The sequence below is a fragment of the Fundulus heteroclitus genome, chromosome 10 (assembly GCF_011125445.2).
Source record: "Fundulus heteroclitus isolate FHET01 chromosome 10, MU-UCD_Fhet_4.1, whole genome shotgun sequence".
Classification (NCBI taxonomy): Eukaryota; Metazoa; Chordata; class Actinopteri; order Cyprinodontiformes; family Fundulidae; genus Fundulus; species Fundulus heteroclitus.
In genome coordinates, this window is record NC_046370.1 from 2545459 (window position 1) to 2564475 (window position 19017).

The 19017-nt window shown below is 40.7% G+C and overlaps 1 protein-coding gene across 1 annotated transcript; it reads left to right on the top strand.

The window, feature by feature from the left end:
- Positions 1-3192: 3192 nt before the first annotated feature.
- On the top strand, positions 3193-17699 carry LOC105922388 (alpha-tectorin). The gene is made up of 24 exons (XM_036141794.1): positions 3193-3266; positions 6497-6520; positions 6701-6816; positions 6945-7223; positions 7350-7445; positions 7569-7734; positions 8036-8436; positions 8527-9103; positions 9189-9772; positions 10068-10620; positions 10696-11294; positions 11500-11654; positions 12349-12749; positions 12887-13083; positions 13845-14240; positions 14332-14615; positions 14725-15002; positions 15105-15224; positions 15830-16014; positions 16104-16264; positions 16415-16666; positions 16760-16919; positions 17014-17119; positions 17201-17699. The coding sequence occupies exons 1-24, from the start codon at positions 3221-3223 to the stop codon at positions 17284-17286; spliced, it is 6222 nt and encodes a 2073-aa protein (XP_035997687.1). The 5' UTR covers positions 3193-3220; the 3' UTR covers positions 17287-17699.
- The last annotated feature ends 1318 nt before the right edge of the window (positions 17700-19017 follow it).

A 19017-nucleotide genomic window follows, 5' to 3' on the forward strand; every position in this document is an offset into this window, starting at 1 on the left:
ATTGCAACATTCCTCATCTGATGTATTTTGTTTCACAATAGAGACAAATTACATTAAACTAAATTAAATTCTAACATTGTTTAAATTGTTGTCAATGTAGAGAGAAATAGCTATTTTTAGACTGCTTGTTGATATTTCTGCCAAGTTATGTGCTTTAACGTCAAAGCAGGAAAGTCTGACATTGTCATGGTTGTCAAGCCACTCCTTATTCTGTCACAGCATTTCAGCTGAGAAGACCGCACTGATCCTACCAGTGTTTACCTTTGTATTGTTCAGCCTAGGCAACTCATGATGTAGCTACAGTTTCATTTTAAAAGAAACGAAACCTTAAAGGCTTTTCATTGATATGGAAAGCTTAGACCTGGTATGGTCATGGCAAGTGTCGATTGGGTTTGAAGTTGTGAAGCTGAAATGAAAGAGAAACAGGTTAAAGATTTAAACCTAGTAGTTTAATAAAGCACACTTCTTTTGTTACACATCTGTGATGTGTTCATGGTCTGCAGTGGTCTGATTCAATCAAAAGCAATCAATCGATGAAACAGTAGTGAACCCACAATGAACATCTATGGCCAATGCACACTGTTGATGTGTAGAAAAGGCTTGCCCATGTGGTGTGGTCCAACATATGACCTATTGTAGCATATGAGGATGTATGGCTCAGGGCAACCGTAATGGACCCTGTGCAACAAAAGCAATAACACTGAGTACCCTGAGCAACAAAGCTCAGTGATCAGGTCCGATGAACCACATTTTTTTCTACATCTTGTTGATGGCTAAGTACATGTTTAGTACTTAGACAATGGATTGCACAGGATGCACTTTGGGAGGAGGCCAAAATGATGGCGGCAGTATGATTGTTTGAGCAATGTTCTGAGAATGTCTGTGTCCAGTCATCCATGGAAAACTTAATATGTAATATCTACCTAAATCCCATTGTAGTCTTTGGGAATCTTCATGGAAATCGGGTTGTCTAATAGCTGTGACCTCTTTCAGCAGGGTTCTCCAGCACAAAGCAAAACTACTTTAGAAATGCTTTAAAGAGTGCAATAAGTTTGAGATGTTAATGTGGCTTCTAAATTCTCCAGCTCTCATTCTGATTGAATATTTGTGGGAAGAGCTGGACATGACGGACCCACTTGATAAATAAAAGACTTGCTAACATCATGGTGGCAGATAGACTTCTATTTGAGTCCACACATTCATGGGTCAGGGCAGCAACAGGAGAACAAACATACTGTTAGGCAGGTGGTCATCATGTTATGCTTACCTGTGATTGGTTTTCAGCTACAAGTTTTAAAATACATTGTACAAATTAATTCATGAACTCAAATCTTGAGTGAATACAATTGGAACTTATTTACACTGTGGTGCAGTGTTGTATAAAGTACTGAAATCTCAGAGTCAAGTAAAAGTAAAGGTACTTCTCCAAAATATGACTTTGGTAAAAGTCCAAGTCACTGACTGAAATGTTACTTGAGTAAAAGTCTTAAAGTATCTGAAATGTCTTGTACTTAAGTATGAAAATTACTGTAAAAATAGAGTATAAGTAAAAAGTAAAACAAAGCAAACGCAGCTTGAATGACATTTTTTAGATTTTGGTAAACTTTGAAGGTCAAATTAACTTAAAATAATATAAACAACCAAGTGCAGGGGAAAATTAGACCAAGTTTAGACAGAAAATACAACCTTTTTGTAAGCTTTCAGTTTTCCTTCCTCAAGTAAGGTCAGTGCTATGCACTTTAAAATTGTACACAACCAAGTGCAGGCAAAGGGGGTGTATACTAAGAACATGGTTAAGTGATAAACCAGGCTTAGTAACCTATAAGACGTGGTAAACCTGCTAATAGATACACCTGCAGGTTATCATTTAGTTAAGAAAATTAGGACTCTCTGCTATTAGATGCTTTACCTATACCACAAGTTTAACTTAACCTGTTTTACTACTGAACCAGCTTCTTATCCTGTTGGTGGTGATGAACAAGCCCAGGCATGTCCCAACTTTGTTGCAGTCAAAACACTTGCGTGCGTCTCTCTCTTTCTTTTTTTTTGTAACGAGTAACTAAACCAAACATTGAAAATGTATCAGAGATGCAATTAAGTTAAAAAATATAGTGAAGTAAAAGTGAAAGTTATCAAAAAAGTTTATACTTGAGGAAAGTATAAAGTACTCCAAAATATACTTAAGTACAGTAGTGAAGTATTTTTACTTCGTTCCTATACAACACTGCTGTGGTGGTTGACAGGTCCTGAAATGGTGGGATTTAAAGATGTTGAAATACCAAAAATGGTCCCGCGGTAGCTTGAAATGTACAATAGAAAGGGCTAAAGAATTAGGAAAAGTTGTAATATGTGAAGGTCTCAGTGGTGATCAGAAAACACTAAATGGGATGTTAGTGCTAGCCTTCAATCTTAGATATTGATGCAGGTGAGATGAGGTGTTCAGTGGGCATTGTAGACCATCCAAGCTTCTAGAGTGTGTGGTACAACCTGGACAGAATATCATCCTTTCACAAAGCTAAAACTAGCAAAAACTCTTGCTGTCAAAGTAGTGAAGTCTCCCTTTTCTCTCTTCTTTCTTTTACCTGTTCTCCTTTTTTTTCTCTTCTACCTTCTTGTTTTAGTGTCCATATATCATGAATTATTCCCTGCATTAATTATAACAAAGCTTCCTGCATGTATAAATCAAACGGAGCACTATGGCGAAAGCACTATGGCGAAAGCGCTACGGCTCCGCTTGTGAAAGTAAAACCTGTTGGGCTCTTTTTGGCATTAAGACAACAATTCTTATTGCCACATTGCCAGAAAAGGACACTATTTGGAAAAAAAGTAGTGAAGACCCCAGATAAACAGAAAACACTCAAAATAAACATAGAATAGACAAAAATAGACAAGGTTTAACCTGGAACCTCTGAGTTGCCCAAGCATTACCGTAGGGAAATATGAGGAAGCAATTGTGTGAGAGAGAATGTTGGATGTGTGCCAGCTGTCCAGATTTAAAGCCTTTATTGCAGCCCTGTACTGTCATTCAAGATTTTTACACAGCAGAGAGGCACATAGAAAAGGTAAAAGGAGTTTTCTTTCCCGGTAAATTAAATAAAACTCTCTAATATTTTGCTGGAGCACATTGCGTTAAAATTTTTTATTTTACATTAATTTATCCTGAAATAATTTTTTTTATTTTACAATCTTTTTAGCAGGTTGGACTTTAAACTTTTGAAGAATGGCAGGTAAACTCATACTGCCAGTACTGCTTCTATTGTTTACAGGTAAGCAGACACCCCAGTCATTCTAAAATTATTTTTTATAATTAAAATTGAATACAATGTTTTAATCATTTATACCCGCACATCAAACCTTGCTGGTAGTTGTGAATTTAGGTTGCCGCCCTCTCCGATATGTTAACAGCAAAAGGTTTGCTACAGACTTTTCCAGCACTTAAACTCCTGAGAGCTGGTTTTGAACTTCCTTTATGAAACAACTTTACCTTTAAAAATTATGATGGATGTTGGTGGCATGGATCTGCAAATATGCACTTGAATTATTATAATATTAACAACAGGAAACGTGTCCTCTTCTGGCAGCCACTCAGGCAAGTTCGAACATTATCCTCAATCAGACAAATGATGGGTAATTTTATAAAATCCATAAAAAAATCATGATTGGGTGACATTCAGTATACATGTACGTTGAAAGAAAATAGTAAACAAAATCTAAACATCTGTGAGATGAAGACAGGTGTATTAATGGAAAAAAGTCATACATTTTACAGTAATCATGTTCTAATACATTCCATGAAGTAAAACTAACTTAACACAGGAATTAATGTTAATATAATCATTATCATGACATTAATTCATTTATTAAATAATAGTATACTTGTGTATTGAATTGTAAGTATGCATTCCTATGAAAGCATAAGATATGGTCTTATCCTTGCCAGAAAAGCCAAATAGGTGTTATCTATTGACAGTAGTGGCATTATTTTATATTCAATGTTATGTGTTTTCTAAAATATTCAAAAATGTTCTAAATTAAGTGACTATAAACACCTGTAAAGAGACCCAACTGGTCTTGGTGCTGTACTACAGACAGTGAACAGGGCGGCCAATATCCATTTTGATTGTTCGGACTATTGGCCTGGATCAAGCAACAAGACACTGGGAAGAGTGAACAAAATGGAGCGCTTTATTATACCTACTCGCTCCACCATAACCTCACAATGCGTCAAAAAGTCAGGCATGTGGATGGACTGGCAGTCCAGGGCTGTCACCCTGCCTTGTTCATTACTTGAACAGGGCTGCAATAAAAGAATACAGCTCATTTAAGAGCAGCTGCGCCCATAATTCATGGCATTTGATGGGATTATCCTTTATGAATAGAATTGTTTCACTTTAGATTAGTAGGTTATACCTGTTGGTGACCTAAATAATAATTCAGAATAATCAAACTCAGGTTTGAATTTCATTCTTGCCCAAGTTGCAACTTTTCTAGCTTCGTTAGGACCAATCTTGTCTGTACATGGGTTGACGTTGTTGTCAAATCATCCATGTAGCCCCTAATTGCTGGTTGCCAGACCCCATAATCCATCTTTGGCCCTCTGGTTTCTCTTTCCCCAGTGTTAATGATAAGGTTCATGACCAGATCAAACAGGATCAGAGAGACTGTACATCCGGTAACTATTCCCCTCTCACGGCACTGGCATTGTGTGATGTAATCCTTGGCCTTAAACTGGATCTTGATCCCATCTAGGTAGCTGCTGATTATTTATTTGATCTGATCTGGGATGTTTCAGTGCTATCCTGATTAAATTGTGGGAATTGGAAGCATAGCCAGGTTCAGCCATACAACAGTCAAGTCCCTCTTCTTCAACTGGGCTGCATGCATCATCTGGCTTAAAATTCCAGTGTGCTCAAGACATCTTGCAAACCTTGGAATCTCTGTCTAGTAAATTGAGGTGTTGACATGTCTGTTTTCAATTAAATGTGCCCAACCTCTTTGCAAGCACTGGAAATAACATTTTGCACTCCACACGAAATAGGAAAATAGTTCTAAATTGACGTATATACACAGAAGCCATTTCTTTCGGGACAAAGTAAACTTTTGTCAGCTTGGTAGTACAGTGCCTTTTTCCCAGATGCTCTGAAAGAGCTTCCAGAGCTGCTGGAGAAGCTTTGGGCATTTCTTATACACCCTGTAGGGTATACTGCTGTGGCCTAGGGCAGCCCACTGCTCCCTAAGGGGATGGGTTAAAAGCAGAGTGCAAATTTCGTTGTAATGTATGTTTCAATGACAATAAAGATGATATTACTTACTATTACTAGTGGGAGTTTCTGCTTCCCCAACATCTGGATTTTTGTCCAATGGAAAATAGTTATATGGGTTCCAATGATTCTTTGAGGAATGCTTCTATGTCATCTTTGGGGCGGCTGAGCTTCCCAAACTTTGTTTCTCCCAAAAGATATCTGGTAAAGTTATAGAGGTCCTATAGGAACTTACCCCGCCTCCTCTGTTGTTAGAGCTACCGCACCCAGTTGGCGGTGAAACACCTTTGGATGCCCAAGCTCTTTTTCCCAAGGGCGACCCCCACTTGTACTTTAGAGTGTTTTGAATATATGGTGCACGAAACAGAAATCTATACTTCAACTGGTTTAATCTTGAAAAGTCAGAGAAATGTTTACAAACATCAGCAGGACAGGCTCTTGATCGGACACGACTTAAGGAAAAGGAATGCAGCAGGAGCCCTGACTGATTTTCCTTAAGCATTATAAACAAGTCTGGGTACACGCCCATGCAAGGGCTGTACACTTCCTCACATGTCATCAGTAAAATAATGTATCACCACTAGGGTGCTATCTGATAGCCTTGTGCCATAGCCTTGTGTCTCAGACTGTCTAAATGAGCATGCCGCTCCCAGGATAACTGACGTTCCACTCATACATCCCATTTCTAACACTATTAAAATAAATAAACAAACAAATACCCTGATGCAGGCAAAATATCTACTGGAGACTGGGAAGGAATATAGCTGAGTAGGCAGACTGGATTCACAGGACTCTGGCTCAGAACAGGTCCGCAAGGCAGGCTTGAAAAAAAGGTTAAAAAAAAGGCATACATGTCCATAGGGGTTAGGGAAGGTGCAAGGTCAAAAATACATTGCAGAAACCACAGAACCAATGAGGTGTCCGACTAAGGGCAAGACGAGACAGAGAAATCCAAGGAAAAGAACTGGGTCAAAAACAGACAAGGCAGGCAAGGATCGCTGGACATCTACTCATAACAAAGGCTTTTAAATGATCTGGCGGAAAGTGTTGAACACTAGTATTTAAAGGCAGCATCACTGGTGGGAGGGCTGAAGAAAAGGGACTGCCACAGGTGAAACTGCTCACACTAATGGCCAGAATAGAGTAGAGGGCGGCACATAGATGACAGGCCAAAGTGACAACACAAAAATTATGAAAAACAGAGCAGAATCATGACAGATTTCTATGTTTTACAGGTGGAGTGACAACTCAGAATTCAGGTAAGCTGAATGTTAATGTTTGTCTATGTATCTATCTGCCTTCCTGCCTGCCTACCTACCTACCTACACAACAATCAAACATCTTATGCATTGACATAAGTTTAAATTATTTTTAAAGGCACCATAATATTTGATCTCTGAAAAGAATCTGATTTAATCAGGCACTTTTGTACTTTGTAGGACCCCTCTACCCAATTGAAGGAACAACAAGTTCTCGATCAGATGATGGAAGCTCCCCTCAAATTTCACTCCTCCAAAGCTTTAACTTTTTTGGCCAGCACTACTCTCAGATTTACGTATGTTTTCCATTTTTCCTCATACTTCAAGTCAATTTTCTTTTTAATTTTGAAGAAAAAATACAAACATTAACATAAAGTAAGTAAACAATGATGACTAATTTCATTGTTTTTTCCCTTCTTTTCAGGTGAACCACAACGGACATCTGACCTTTGATTCATCATGGTCTAGCTTTACTCCTCAACAGTTTCCAATGTATGGAGGCAGAGACATCATTGCTCCGTACTGGACTGATTTAGACAACAGAGGCAATGGTGACATCTATTATGTTCAGTACACAAACGGCTCTATTCTCCAGCAAGTCACACAGGATATCAATGCATACTTCCCAGCACTTAACTTTCACGCCAACTGGGTCTTTATTGCTACATGGCATGAGGTTGCCTATTTTCCAATGACTGGAACTGTAAGTGCTATATCTTTAGCTGCTTAAATATATCTTTAGCTGCTTGATTGATGTGATTTGAAATGAAACAAGTTAAATTATGTTTAACCTGCAAATACATTCTTGAAAAAATATTTTTTTCCTCAGCAAACAACCATTCAGGCCATCTTGACCACCAATGGGCAATACTCATTTGTGCTGATGAATTATGGGTCCTTAGCAAATACATCAAGGTTGATACAGGTTAGAGCGATTTAAATGAATGCACATCATAACATGCTTTTTTGCCCTGTCTTGGTTCTACCCAGTGCATATTTTTCTGAAGTATAAAGGAAATGTATCTATCTACGCACATGTAATTTCCAGGCTGGATATGACACGATCAGTTCCTCTCACCACTTCAGCATCCCTGGATCAATGTCTAATAATGCATCTGGAAGCAACTCCATTTTTAGCCTCGATAGTAACATCAATGTACCCGGTCGCTGGGTCTTCCGAGTAGATCACGGTTCAACAGGCTGCACTTTCAATGGTAAGAGCAGAGTGTAACTCTTTATAATAATAAATACAAGTCTCATGGAGGGACGGGTGTAAGGACAACCCAAGTCTGTGTGTTATGGTACAACAGTTAATTTAAGTGTGCCGAACCCTCAGCAATTTTCAGTTTTGTTCTTCTCCTTCATTTCTTTTAGATCACTATAACTGGTGTATTATAAACACCAAAACTAATTTAAACTCAAAGTAACTTAATCTTAATTCTATTTGTCAGATGGAATCAAAGGCTTTAAATTACTATTTATCCTTTTTTTTTTTTTTTTTTTTTTTGGTTAAAGGTCAACCTGTTCAACTTGGCGACTCATTCTGGAGTGACAGCACCTGTGCACAGAAGTGCACCTGTACCAGAGCAGGATTGCAGTGTGTCAGTGACCCTTGCTCCTTTTCCCAAATCTGTCGACCATCTGCCTTTCAGTTTTCTTGTCAGACAGTGCAAAGACGGACCTGTACCGTGGGTGGGGATCCACATTACTTCACCTTTGACAGGTCATCGTTTCACTTTCAAGGCACATGCACTTATGTTCTGTCTGAGCAGTGTCAGAATGAGCTGCCCTACTATAGAGTGGAGGGGAAAAATGAGCATCGTGGCAGCACTCATGTTTCTTGGACACGGCTTGTCAAAGTCTTTGCCTACAATGAAACTATTGAGCTTGTTAAAGGACGTTATGGCGAGGCTAAGGTAATAGGATTGTCTTACTTACCGAAATAATATGCTGACCATTTTTGTTCTGTTTATATGTGTAACAATTTTCTGTTGTCATGTTTACAGGTTAATGGAAACTTTGCAACAGCTCCATTTTCCCTCAGAAACGGCACGATCCAGGTTTATCAGTCAGGTTTCTCTGTCATCGTCAGCACTGACTTTGGAGTGATGGTGTCTTATGACATGTCTTCATATGTCACAATCAGTGTGCCCTACACTTACCAGAATAACACATGTGGCCTATGTGGAAACTTCAACAATCACCCTGGAGATGACTTTAGAACCCGTCAAGGTGAAGTGGTGAGCTCTGATGTGGTTTTCGCCAACAGCTGGAAAGCATCTGGTGATGATGAGCCTGGCTGTGATGCTCAGTGTGGAGGTTTGGCCTGTGCTGGCTGCACAACAGATCAGAACGCACTGTACAGAAATGATGCCCACTGTGGTATTCTTCAAAACAGTACAGGACCGTTTGCAGCATGCCATCAACAACTCTCTCCCGGATCTTTTGTGGACAGCTGTGTTTTCGATCTGTGTGTCGGTGGAGGATATCAACCCATTCTATGCCAAGCCCTCAACGTCTACTCAAGTCAGTGTCAGCAAAATGGCATCCAGCCAGGAAGCTGGCGGAGTTCTGGTTTCTGTGGTATGTATCAGTCAGTTGAAATAATTTTGAAATAAAAGACCTGTTCCATGTCCAAACTCTAAGAATGAATGTGTCTTGTGTTTAGAAATCCCCTGCCCAGCCAATAGTCACTATGAGGCCCAAGCGACAGGATGTCCACCCACATGTGTCAACCCTAATTCTACTCAAAATTGCCCCCTTCCTAATCAGGAGAGCTGTGTCTGCGATTCCGGCTACCTCTTGAGTGGTGGCGTCTGTGTCCCTCATGCTGACTGTGGCTGCAGCTTTGAGCGCCGCTACTACCGCTCAGGACAAACTGTCATACTGGACGAAGACTGTGGGAGGCGCTGTAGATGCAGTTATGGCTCCATGACTTGCAGCCCTCACAGCTGTGGTCAGCATGAGTCCTGCAGAGTGGAGGATGGAGAAAGAGGATGCACACCGAACAGCTTTGCTACATGTTGGATCAGAGGCCCAGGATCATATGACACGTTTGATGGACTAATTTACCAGTACCCAGGAGCATGTCGCTTGACACTTGCCAATGTTATGGGATCTTCTAATCACTCACACTTCATGGTAACTCTGGAAAAAGTTCCAAAAGGATTGGAGAGTTTTTCCAATGTGCTAAAGTTTGAGGCAGAGGGAACACTGGTTGCCATTGAGCTGGCAAGTAGTAGCACTGTTAAGGTGAGTGATTGAAATATTTTTCTAAAGATAAACCAAGAAAAAAACATCTTTGTTTTTAGATTATTCCACAAAAAGTTATGTTTGATGAAATTTGACAAACTAAAAAAAAGGTGTCACAAATATACAATATAACTGTTATATTCACAGGTAATGAAGTTTGTGCTGTTGTTGTAGCCTGTGCAAACAATGAATAAATTGAAAGCAACTTTTTATGTGTAAGATGTGTTTTCGAGGCTTTCTTTACAGATTCAAAATGCTAAATTGTAACAATATAAGTATTTGTTCATGTTTTAAGGTTGATGGCCAGCTAATCAGACTGCCTTTCAGCTCTGGGTCCAACAGAATCCGCATCTTCCAAAGCAGCACTCACAGCATCATCCTTCGCACAACCTTTGGTGTAACTCTGCAGACTGTCTGGCCTCACTTTGTGGCTATCACTGCACCAAGTGTCTACAGTGGACAATTAGGTGGACTTTGTGGAAACTACAATGATGACCCAAGTGATGAGTTTCGTACACCCAATGGCACTCTGGTCAGTGATTCTCAACAGTTTGGGAACAGTTGGCGAACTGGTTCCCTGGCAGATCACTGCGTAGAACAGAGTCATCATAACTCTGCAACCAATTTCAGTTCCAGTGAATACTGTGGAGTTCTTAGTTCAAACACTGGACCATTTACAAGCTGTTGGGGTGCAGTGGATCCAGGGCAGCATGTAGATGCATGTGTAGAAATCCTTCAGGGGTCCAGAGATCCAGCATCAACGTTATGTGATGTCCTACGAGATTATGCACTTATGTGTCAACACAAAGGAGTTTCTCTAGGACACTGGAGGAATGCAACTGGTTGCGGTAAGTTTTAATAACCCATGAGATGAACACATTTCTTATTACTTTTAAATTAACTTGTTCCATTTTCCTGTGCAGACCAAACCTGTCCTTCAAACAGCCACTATGAACTTTGTGGAAGCTCATGCCCATCTTCCTGCCCCAGCCTCTCTTTCCCCTTCACCTGTGACACTCAGTGCCAGGAGGGGTGCCAGTGCGATAGTGGATTTGTCCTCAATGGTAACCAGTGTGTGCCACCAACATCATGTGGTTGTTATCATGAAGGACGCTATCGGCAAGCTGGTGAACAGTTCTGGAACGGTGAAGAATGTCAGAGCTTTTGCACCTGTAATGGTGTAACTGGTGTAGTCCAGTGTTCCCCCAGTGCATGTGGGCCTCAGGAGTCCTGCCAAGTTGTGGCAGGTGAGTTTGGCTGCCATCCTAACCCTCACGGCACCTGCTCTGCCTCTGGAGATCCTCACTACCTCACCTTTGATGGCAAGGCCTACGACTTCCAGGGAACCTGCCGCTATGTTCTGGCAACAGTTCGTAACGTGACTAATGGACTGCATCAATTCTCTGTGAAAGCAAAGAACGAACCATGGTTTGGGCTCCCAGTTTCCATCACGGCTGAGGTTTTTGTTGATGTCTTGGGCTATGAAGTGCATATGTCTAGAGACAACAGAGGGACTGTGGAAGTAAGTCAAGCTTTTTCTGATCAAGGATTGCTGAAGATGTTTAGATCTATAGTACGATTTGGATTGCAAAGTACTTTTAAAAGCCAAAATGTTTGTTAATGGTATATCACAAAAATATTTGGTTCTTAAATATCTAGCATTGGTAGTCATCCAACAATATCAATTGTGCATTCAGGAAATATGTTTACACCTTTCTGCTCCACAGGTGAATGGAATCACCAGAAACCTGCCAGTTGTCTTCAATGGAAGTCTGTCTATTTTTGGAAGTGGATCCCAAACATTTGTCAATGCAGACTTTGGACTGAGTGTCATGTATGATGGAAGTAGCACAGTCACCATTTCTGTACCCCCAAACTACAGGTAGCCTATCTACTCTTCCGTAAAGCAACAATTTACTTAGGTAGAGCTGCATATGTTAATTTTGAACTCCATAAAAAACAAAATGTCTTGTTTTGTCAGCTCAAATGTCCCTTTTCAGTATAAGGTTTGGTAGCGGTAATGATATGCAGCTCTACCAAGTTGACTTCATGCTGTTTGGCTACAACCATATTTGGAAATCAGACAGCGCATCAGTTTAGGCGACGGCTGTTTACTTGATGGTGTACTCTGATTGGATAATATGAAATATGTAGAAAGACAACCTTCATAGAAAGACAACCTGTTTTCTGATCTGACTGTTTTTGAGCAAATTAATAAAACTGACTGCACCTGGGCAAGTCCTTTGGTATTCAGTTTAGACATTCACACGGCCTCATTAGTGCACAACATATCATATTATACACCCAAAACCTAAAATAAAAAGGAAATGTGTTGACATGTCCCCTTTAAGATATACAATTTTCAATACCTAGCTATTGAAAATCTCAATTTTGATATGTGTTATCCTTACATGTAATTTTGTTTCAGTACTTTAATACTTTGTTTTTGTATTTAATTTTTACCTGCCTTTTCGTATTGTGTCTCATTGTTCTCACTGTTTCAGGTCCTCTAACTCAAACATTATTTAAAGACATAGATATTTAAAATCTGATTCCGTGTATGTTTTCATCATCAGAGGAAAACTGTGGGGCCTTTGTGGAAATTTCAATGGAAATCCAAATGACGACTTCCACACCCCAAATGGAGCACTGGTCAACATTCCAGATGCTTTCGGGGCAGCCTGGAAGGTTCCTGGTAACTACACCTGCAGTGATGGCTGTGGTTCCTCTTGCCCACGATGCAACAATGATCAGAATGCCAGGTCCCAATGCGAGGTGATCCGGGCATTTGACGGCCCCTTCAGCTTCTGCCACGAGGAGGTGGATCCGGCACCATATTTCAATGACTGTGTCTTTGATGTCTGCGTGTCGGGAAATCGAGGCGGTGATCTTCTCTGCAGGGCTCTTGAAACGTATGTCAGTGCCTGTCAGTCTGCTAATGTTCAAGTCTACCCTTGGAGACAAAACACCACCTGTAGTGAGTATAGAAGGCTCTGTGCTGTTAAAGTAATCAATCAAACAAGCTTGTCTTTAAGCGTCTCTCAAAATGTAGCATCTCCTTAATTCACATTTGTTTTAACCAACTTGACATTATTTTCCTCCTAACACATAAAGGAATTGACTGCCCAGCCAATAGTCACTATAAGCTCTGTGGAACAGACTGTGGCCACACCTGTGCCAGCAGCATCGATGCTACATGTGACCATGTTTGCTCCGAGGGATGTTTCTGTGATGACGGTTTTTCCAGGAGTGGAGCAAGCTGTGTCCCTGTGGAGAACTGTGGCTGCCAGTATGACGGCTTCTACCTCAATGTAGGCCATTTTAAGTTACTTTTTTCTGATTCATCAAGGCTACCAAGTTATCTCAGAAAATTAGAACTTAGGGGCCAAAAAAGCAATTTTCATACCAATGTTATACCAAACATATTTAACACGTTTATGTCATCCACACAACGTACGTAGTGGTATTTCTTTTTACACTGTATATCTATTTCTTTTTCACATTAAATCAGAAATTATTTTTGTTCTTAAGTCAGTATTACCAAAGTTATTTGCTAGATGTGTGAATGTGTGAGATTTTGTTATGATGCTCATGTTTAGAACTGTAGTTCAACATGTAGAATTCAAATAAATCCCAGGACATTAGTTAGAAGGTTATAGCTTGGACTCAAATGGATCTTCTAAAATGGACAAAAGCCTGAATAAAAATAAATCTAATTAGTTTTTTAATAGATTCTCAAGTATTAGCATTTGCAAACTTGCTTCACTTGACCTGGAACTAGTTCGGTGGTATGCACTTTAGAGACAAAACCCAAGTATGATCTTAAATTACAGACACCGAGTCACAAAAGTTTGTTTTTGGAACCCAGTTGGGAAATTCCTCAGATATTTAAAAAAAAATCCTTAACTGAGAGGAAAGGGATGGAAACATGGCAAAGGCAAATTATAAATCTGCTTCTGCATGATGCAGTTTTACACCCTTAATTTGAACTGTTTTCCTTCCTCACTTGAGCTTCATTTCTTCTTAATATTGTCACTCAACTTATTACTTACACCTTTCTTTCACCTTGCAGGCCGGTGAGTCCTTTTGGACAGACGGATGCTCCCAGCACTGTGAATGTCATGCCCCCAATGTCCTGCAGTGTTATCCTTCATCATGCACTCCTGCACAAGAGTGCACCATCAGAGGCGGCCAGCTGGGCTGTTACGACGCATTGTCTACCTGTACCGTATGGGGTGACCCACATTACATCACCTTCGACGGAGCCCTGGCTCATTTTCAGGGCTCGTGCTCTTACGTCATAACTGAGAGCTTGAGTCACAGCAACAATGAAACTCAGTATAAAGTAGTGGCCACCAACAAACACAGGGGTAACAACCTTGTGTCATTTGTGTCATCAGTTGATATATACCTCTCAAATTCTCCAGAAAGTGTTCATGTCAGGCTCGGACCTAACAAGAGAGTGAAGGTAAACTTTGTTTTATAAAAACAGTTTTAGAAATAAATTTTTATATGTGTTTGAACCCTCTTCCTAACTGTCTAAACTCTCATCATCACAGGTAAATGGAGCTGAGGTTTCTCTTCCCACCACTGCAGGAACCTTAGGTCAGGTGATGAGGCAGGGAAGTTACATAGTGTTTGATGCAGTTGATGTCATAGTCCAGTTTGATGGCTACAGTACTTTATTGGTCAGGATGGGTCGCCACTATCAGAACAGAGTCACTGGAATGTGTGGGAACTTCAACGGTGATCCTACTGATGACAAAGTTTTGCCCAACGGTACATTGGCCCAAGATGACAATCACTTTGGTCAGAGCTGGAAATCAGAGACGAGCCAAGCAGGGTGAGCTCAGACTATATGTTTCTACATTTACCTTATCTCAACAATTAGAAACCTTTTTGCAGACATATGTCATCTCTAAAATTTCTTAAATATTTAACACATGTTCTAGATGTGGATCCACTGACGAGAGAAGTGGTGGTGGATTGAGTGACTGCCGCTTTATAGAAGAATACACTGAACTCTGCAGAGTCATCACCAACACCAGCGGCCCGTTCAGTTCCTGTCACCTGCACTCTGACCCGCAGCCATTTTTCACTTCCTGTGTTTATGATCTCTGCCTCTACACACCCGCCAATGGCATGCTGTGTTCTGCTGTCTCTGCCTATGAGAAAACCTGCACTGTTTTGGGTCTAAACATCCCAGACTGGCGTTCTCCTTTGCATTGTGGTATGTTTGTCTGTTTCAATTGACTTACAAAACCTGGAAATTTCGATTGGTCTTATGCAATGTTTATGTTTTTGCATTCTCTCTGCTGTTTATTTGATTTAGCTGAGACTGACCCCTGTGAACAGCTGGACTGTGCAGAGTATGAGTGGTGTGGTAAGAAAGACGGTGTGTACGGCTGTTTCTGTGATGAGCACCACCATAGACCCAACAATGAGAGCTATGGTAAGGAGGACAACTTTAAAATCTTTTACAAATGAAGAGTTGTGTGATGATAACTATCCAGTAGACATTGTTCGAGTACCATCAAACATTGTTTGGATACTGGTACTTTACTGCTGATACTCTCCATAACAGAAGTAGAATCTTCACTTTCCTGCATTAGTTGATTCAGTTTGTCACTTCATTTCATTCATTTATTGATTTATAAAGCACTTTAGATAACCCAAAGTGCACAAGAATAAAATAACATCCAAAAACATCACAGAAAACAAAAAATGTAGTTGAAAGGTGAATGTGCTACAGAACATTACAAGCCTTTCTGAACAAGTGTTCTGATAATGAACTGTGGGGCCATTCAGGGATTTAAAATTAAACAGTAAAATTTTCAAATAAATTCTAAAACAAACTAGATGTCTACGTAAACAATATAAAACAGGGGTGATGTACACAGGTTGGAAAATGTTAGTTAAAAGATAGAGAGCATTCCTGCAACCTGGTTTCAGAGACAAGTAGATCTGTAGATCATCTGCGTAGCAGTGGAAGCATAACTGGTGCTGAGTTATAATGGCTCCACTGAACCTCTTAATCTTTCTGTCTCTGGTGAACAGACTCAAACATCGCATGCAGCAGCAGTTCAGGCATCATGTCGATCTCTCGCTGCCAGCTGTTTGAAGCGGGCTTTCACTCCAGTGCTCTCCACCTCCAAGATGAATCTTGCAATGGGACGATCCAGGACGGACGACTCGTGTTCCACTTTAACAACGAAGAACTTCTGTGTGGGACAACTCTGAGGGTATAGTTAAGAAGTTAAAACATCTTTTTTAAAGCTTACAGGATGTCCCTACGGTCAGCTAATACAATTTTAAAAATGTTGCTGTTTAGAGTAATGGAACTCACTTCATGTATGAGAACAGCATTCAGGGGGACGTGGACACTCATGGAGGCCTGATCAGTCGTCAGAGGAACCTTCATCTAAGCTTCTGCTGTGTTTACCCTCTGGCTCAGGCCCTGTCAATGTCTGTGGGCATCAATCCCGTGGAGAGGTGATACAACAAATTATGTCTTCGTCCTTTTACCAGCTGTTGCATTGTTCCATTTCAATGTCTCAATTGATAATTTATAATTTAGTTCAATAAACTACAGTAGCTTTGTTAACCAATCAAATGCATAACACTGGTTGGTTTATTCCGCAGCATTCTGAGGAAGAAGCTTCCTGTTGGCATCGGGTCATATCGTATGAGAATGATCCCTTATTTGGATGAAGGCTTCCTCTTCCCCCTCAGCACTAACAGAAACATAGAAATGGAAGTTGATGAGATGTTTTACGTGGAGGTGCAAACCGAGGGAGTGGATCAGCATCAGCTTTCCACAGTTCTTGATTCATGCTGGGCCACGCCGGTCAACCAAGCAAACTACCCCGTCCGCTGGGATCTCATTATTTCACAGTAAATGAGAACATCTGTCGTTCTTTATAACTCTATCTTGGTACATAACTGTCTGCTTCAAATATTAAGTCCTGTATTGTTACTGTTTAACAGGTGCCCCAATCCAGCAGATGGAACCGTAGAGGTGATTCAGAACGGTGTCTCCACTGCGGCACGTTTCTCCTTCAGGATGTTCACTTTTACCAACCACACAGAGATCTACCTGCACTGCAATGTTCACTTGTGTCTTTTGACAAACAACAGTTGCACGGCTGTAAGTACCATTGTGGGCTTGGTGTAGGTAAAATATATATAGTGAAATTGTGCACCTTTAGAAGCATCTATTTTTGTTGTTTGCCTATTTACAGGACTGCTATCCGGGTCATCTCTCCCGCGTCCGGAGAGACGTATCTTACCATGACTCAGGAAGTCTATCACTAGGACCACTAGTCCTTGGAGCAAAACAGACGACTGGTAATTTTATATTGCTTTCATGGCTTTGTAAAGACAAAGATCATGTTGCAACTGACTGACAAATTGTATGTCTTTTTACAGGTGAACTGATCTACAGAAATGGTGCTTCAGACCACCTGACATCAATTGTTACTCTGATTGTTAGTTTGCTAATGACAGGATTTTGATAAATTGAAATCAAAGAAGAATCATCATTTAATATCTACAAAAGCTTTACTTATGATTTATGCTGGTTAGAGCCATTTTCTGGGATTTTGGTATTTCTAGTAATTGGGTGAAAAACAGAATCAATTTTACATTGCAATATTAACCATATGTTGAATCCATGTAAAATGTAGTTGTTACTTTTGTGGGATTTCTAAATTACTTGATACTATAAAAGAATGTGAACCATCAACTGTTATGCAGGTATTAAAGTTACACATATATAGAGAGTTAATTAAAATCGACAGGAATGATCTCAAAGTGTCAAACTGAATATTAAGGATTTTCTCAATGCTTAAAGACATACTATGCAACATTTTTCAGTTATTTAATGTGTTCCATACCGTTTTGGATGATTAAATCAGTCATTTCAGGTCGAACAAAGGTTTTCTCGGCCGCCCTGGTGGTCTATGGATGAAATACCGCACTTGCAATTGCAGGAGCCCTCGGCCCGCACTCACAGGCTCAGTAGTCTCGTGTGCATCGTGAGAGTTGGTCCTGCTTTACGGCGAGAACTGCTACACGCCCCCAGGGAAAGGCATGCTCGTTGCTAGCGCAGTGGTGATGTTTGTGCAGTTATCATGCCAGAACCAGCGGGAAAACAGCGAAAGCCCATGTCGGAGCAGGCAAAAAGAGGAAAAGGGCTCTGGACAGAGAGAAGAGTCGTACACGGGTGAACTTCTAAAAGAAAAAGAAGGCTGCAAGGCTGACGCGGACCTCGCGTTTCTGCTGATGCGTTTGTAAGTAACATTGTAGGGTTTCCCTCACGCTACCGCCTGGCCAACATTCCAAAAAAAAAAAAAAAAAATAACTCCATATGCGCGCAAAGCTTGTCTCTCCCCGCCGCTCTGCCGGTCGCGCAAAGCTTGTCTCCCCCCCTCTGCCGGTCGCGCAAAGCTTGTCCCCCCCCCCCCGCCGGTAAGCAAATTCCTAGGGGAAACACTGCATTGGAATGGTTTCTCTCTCTCTGTGTGCATGTTCATACTTTTGCTGTATTAGTAGACATGGTGATTCGTTGCGTTTGCCTGTCTGCTGAGCTCAAAACAACCGCCTGGCTTGACGGAGAAACCAGTAGAACAGCTGAGCATATTTACGACAGTGCACCTTAACTTTCGCCCTCTGGGGGGAGCCTCGCTGGAAAATCAACCCCGGTTGCATAGTATACCTTTAAATAATTTTTAAGGAAGTTTTTCCTGTGGGCAGATCCATGTATGTAATCATAAAAATGTATGAAAATAGTAATTTAAATTAACTTAGTCTGTCTCTTAATTCTTTTTTCTGTTGAATAAAGACTTAAACTGTATGATTTGTGTAGGAAATGTTCTCTCTGTTATGAAATTGACAGGCAGAGAACTCGATATTCAAGCCAGATACCTTATGTTTAAAAGCTGTATTAAAGATAAGGAACCCAAGAATTTGTGCAAGAAGAAACAACTCTGCTGGAGAATGCTGAGGAGCATGATTTGACCAGATGCTGCCGATAGGTCCCCATCAAGGAAACAGCAACGCACAGAATCCCCAGGAACAATCTGAAGCAGGTGGTGCACGCAAGCAGTAGTAAGGCAAACTAATGAGGGCAGCGAGAGAGCAGGTTCACAGGATAAGCAGATTGAGGGCCACAAACACTGGGGAAAACATATGCAGGCAGCAAGACGAGACCTTCTGGCAGAGAGTGGTTGAGTGAGGCAGGTATA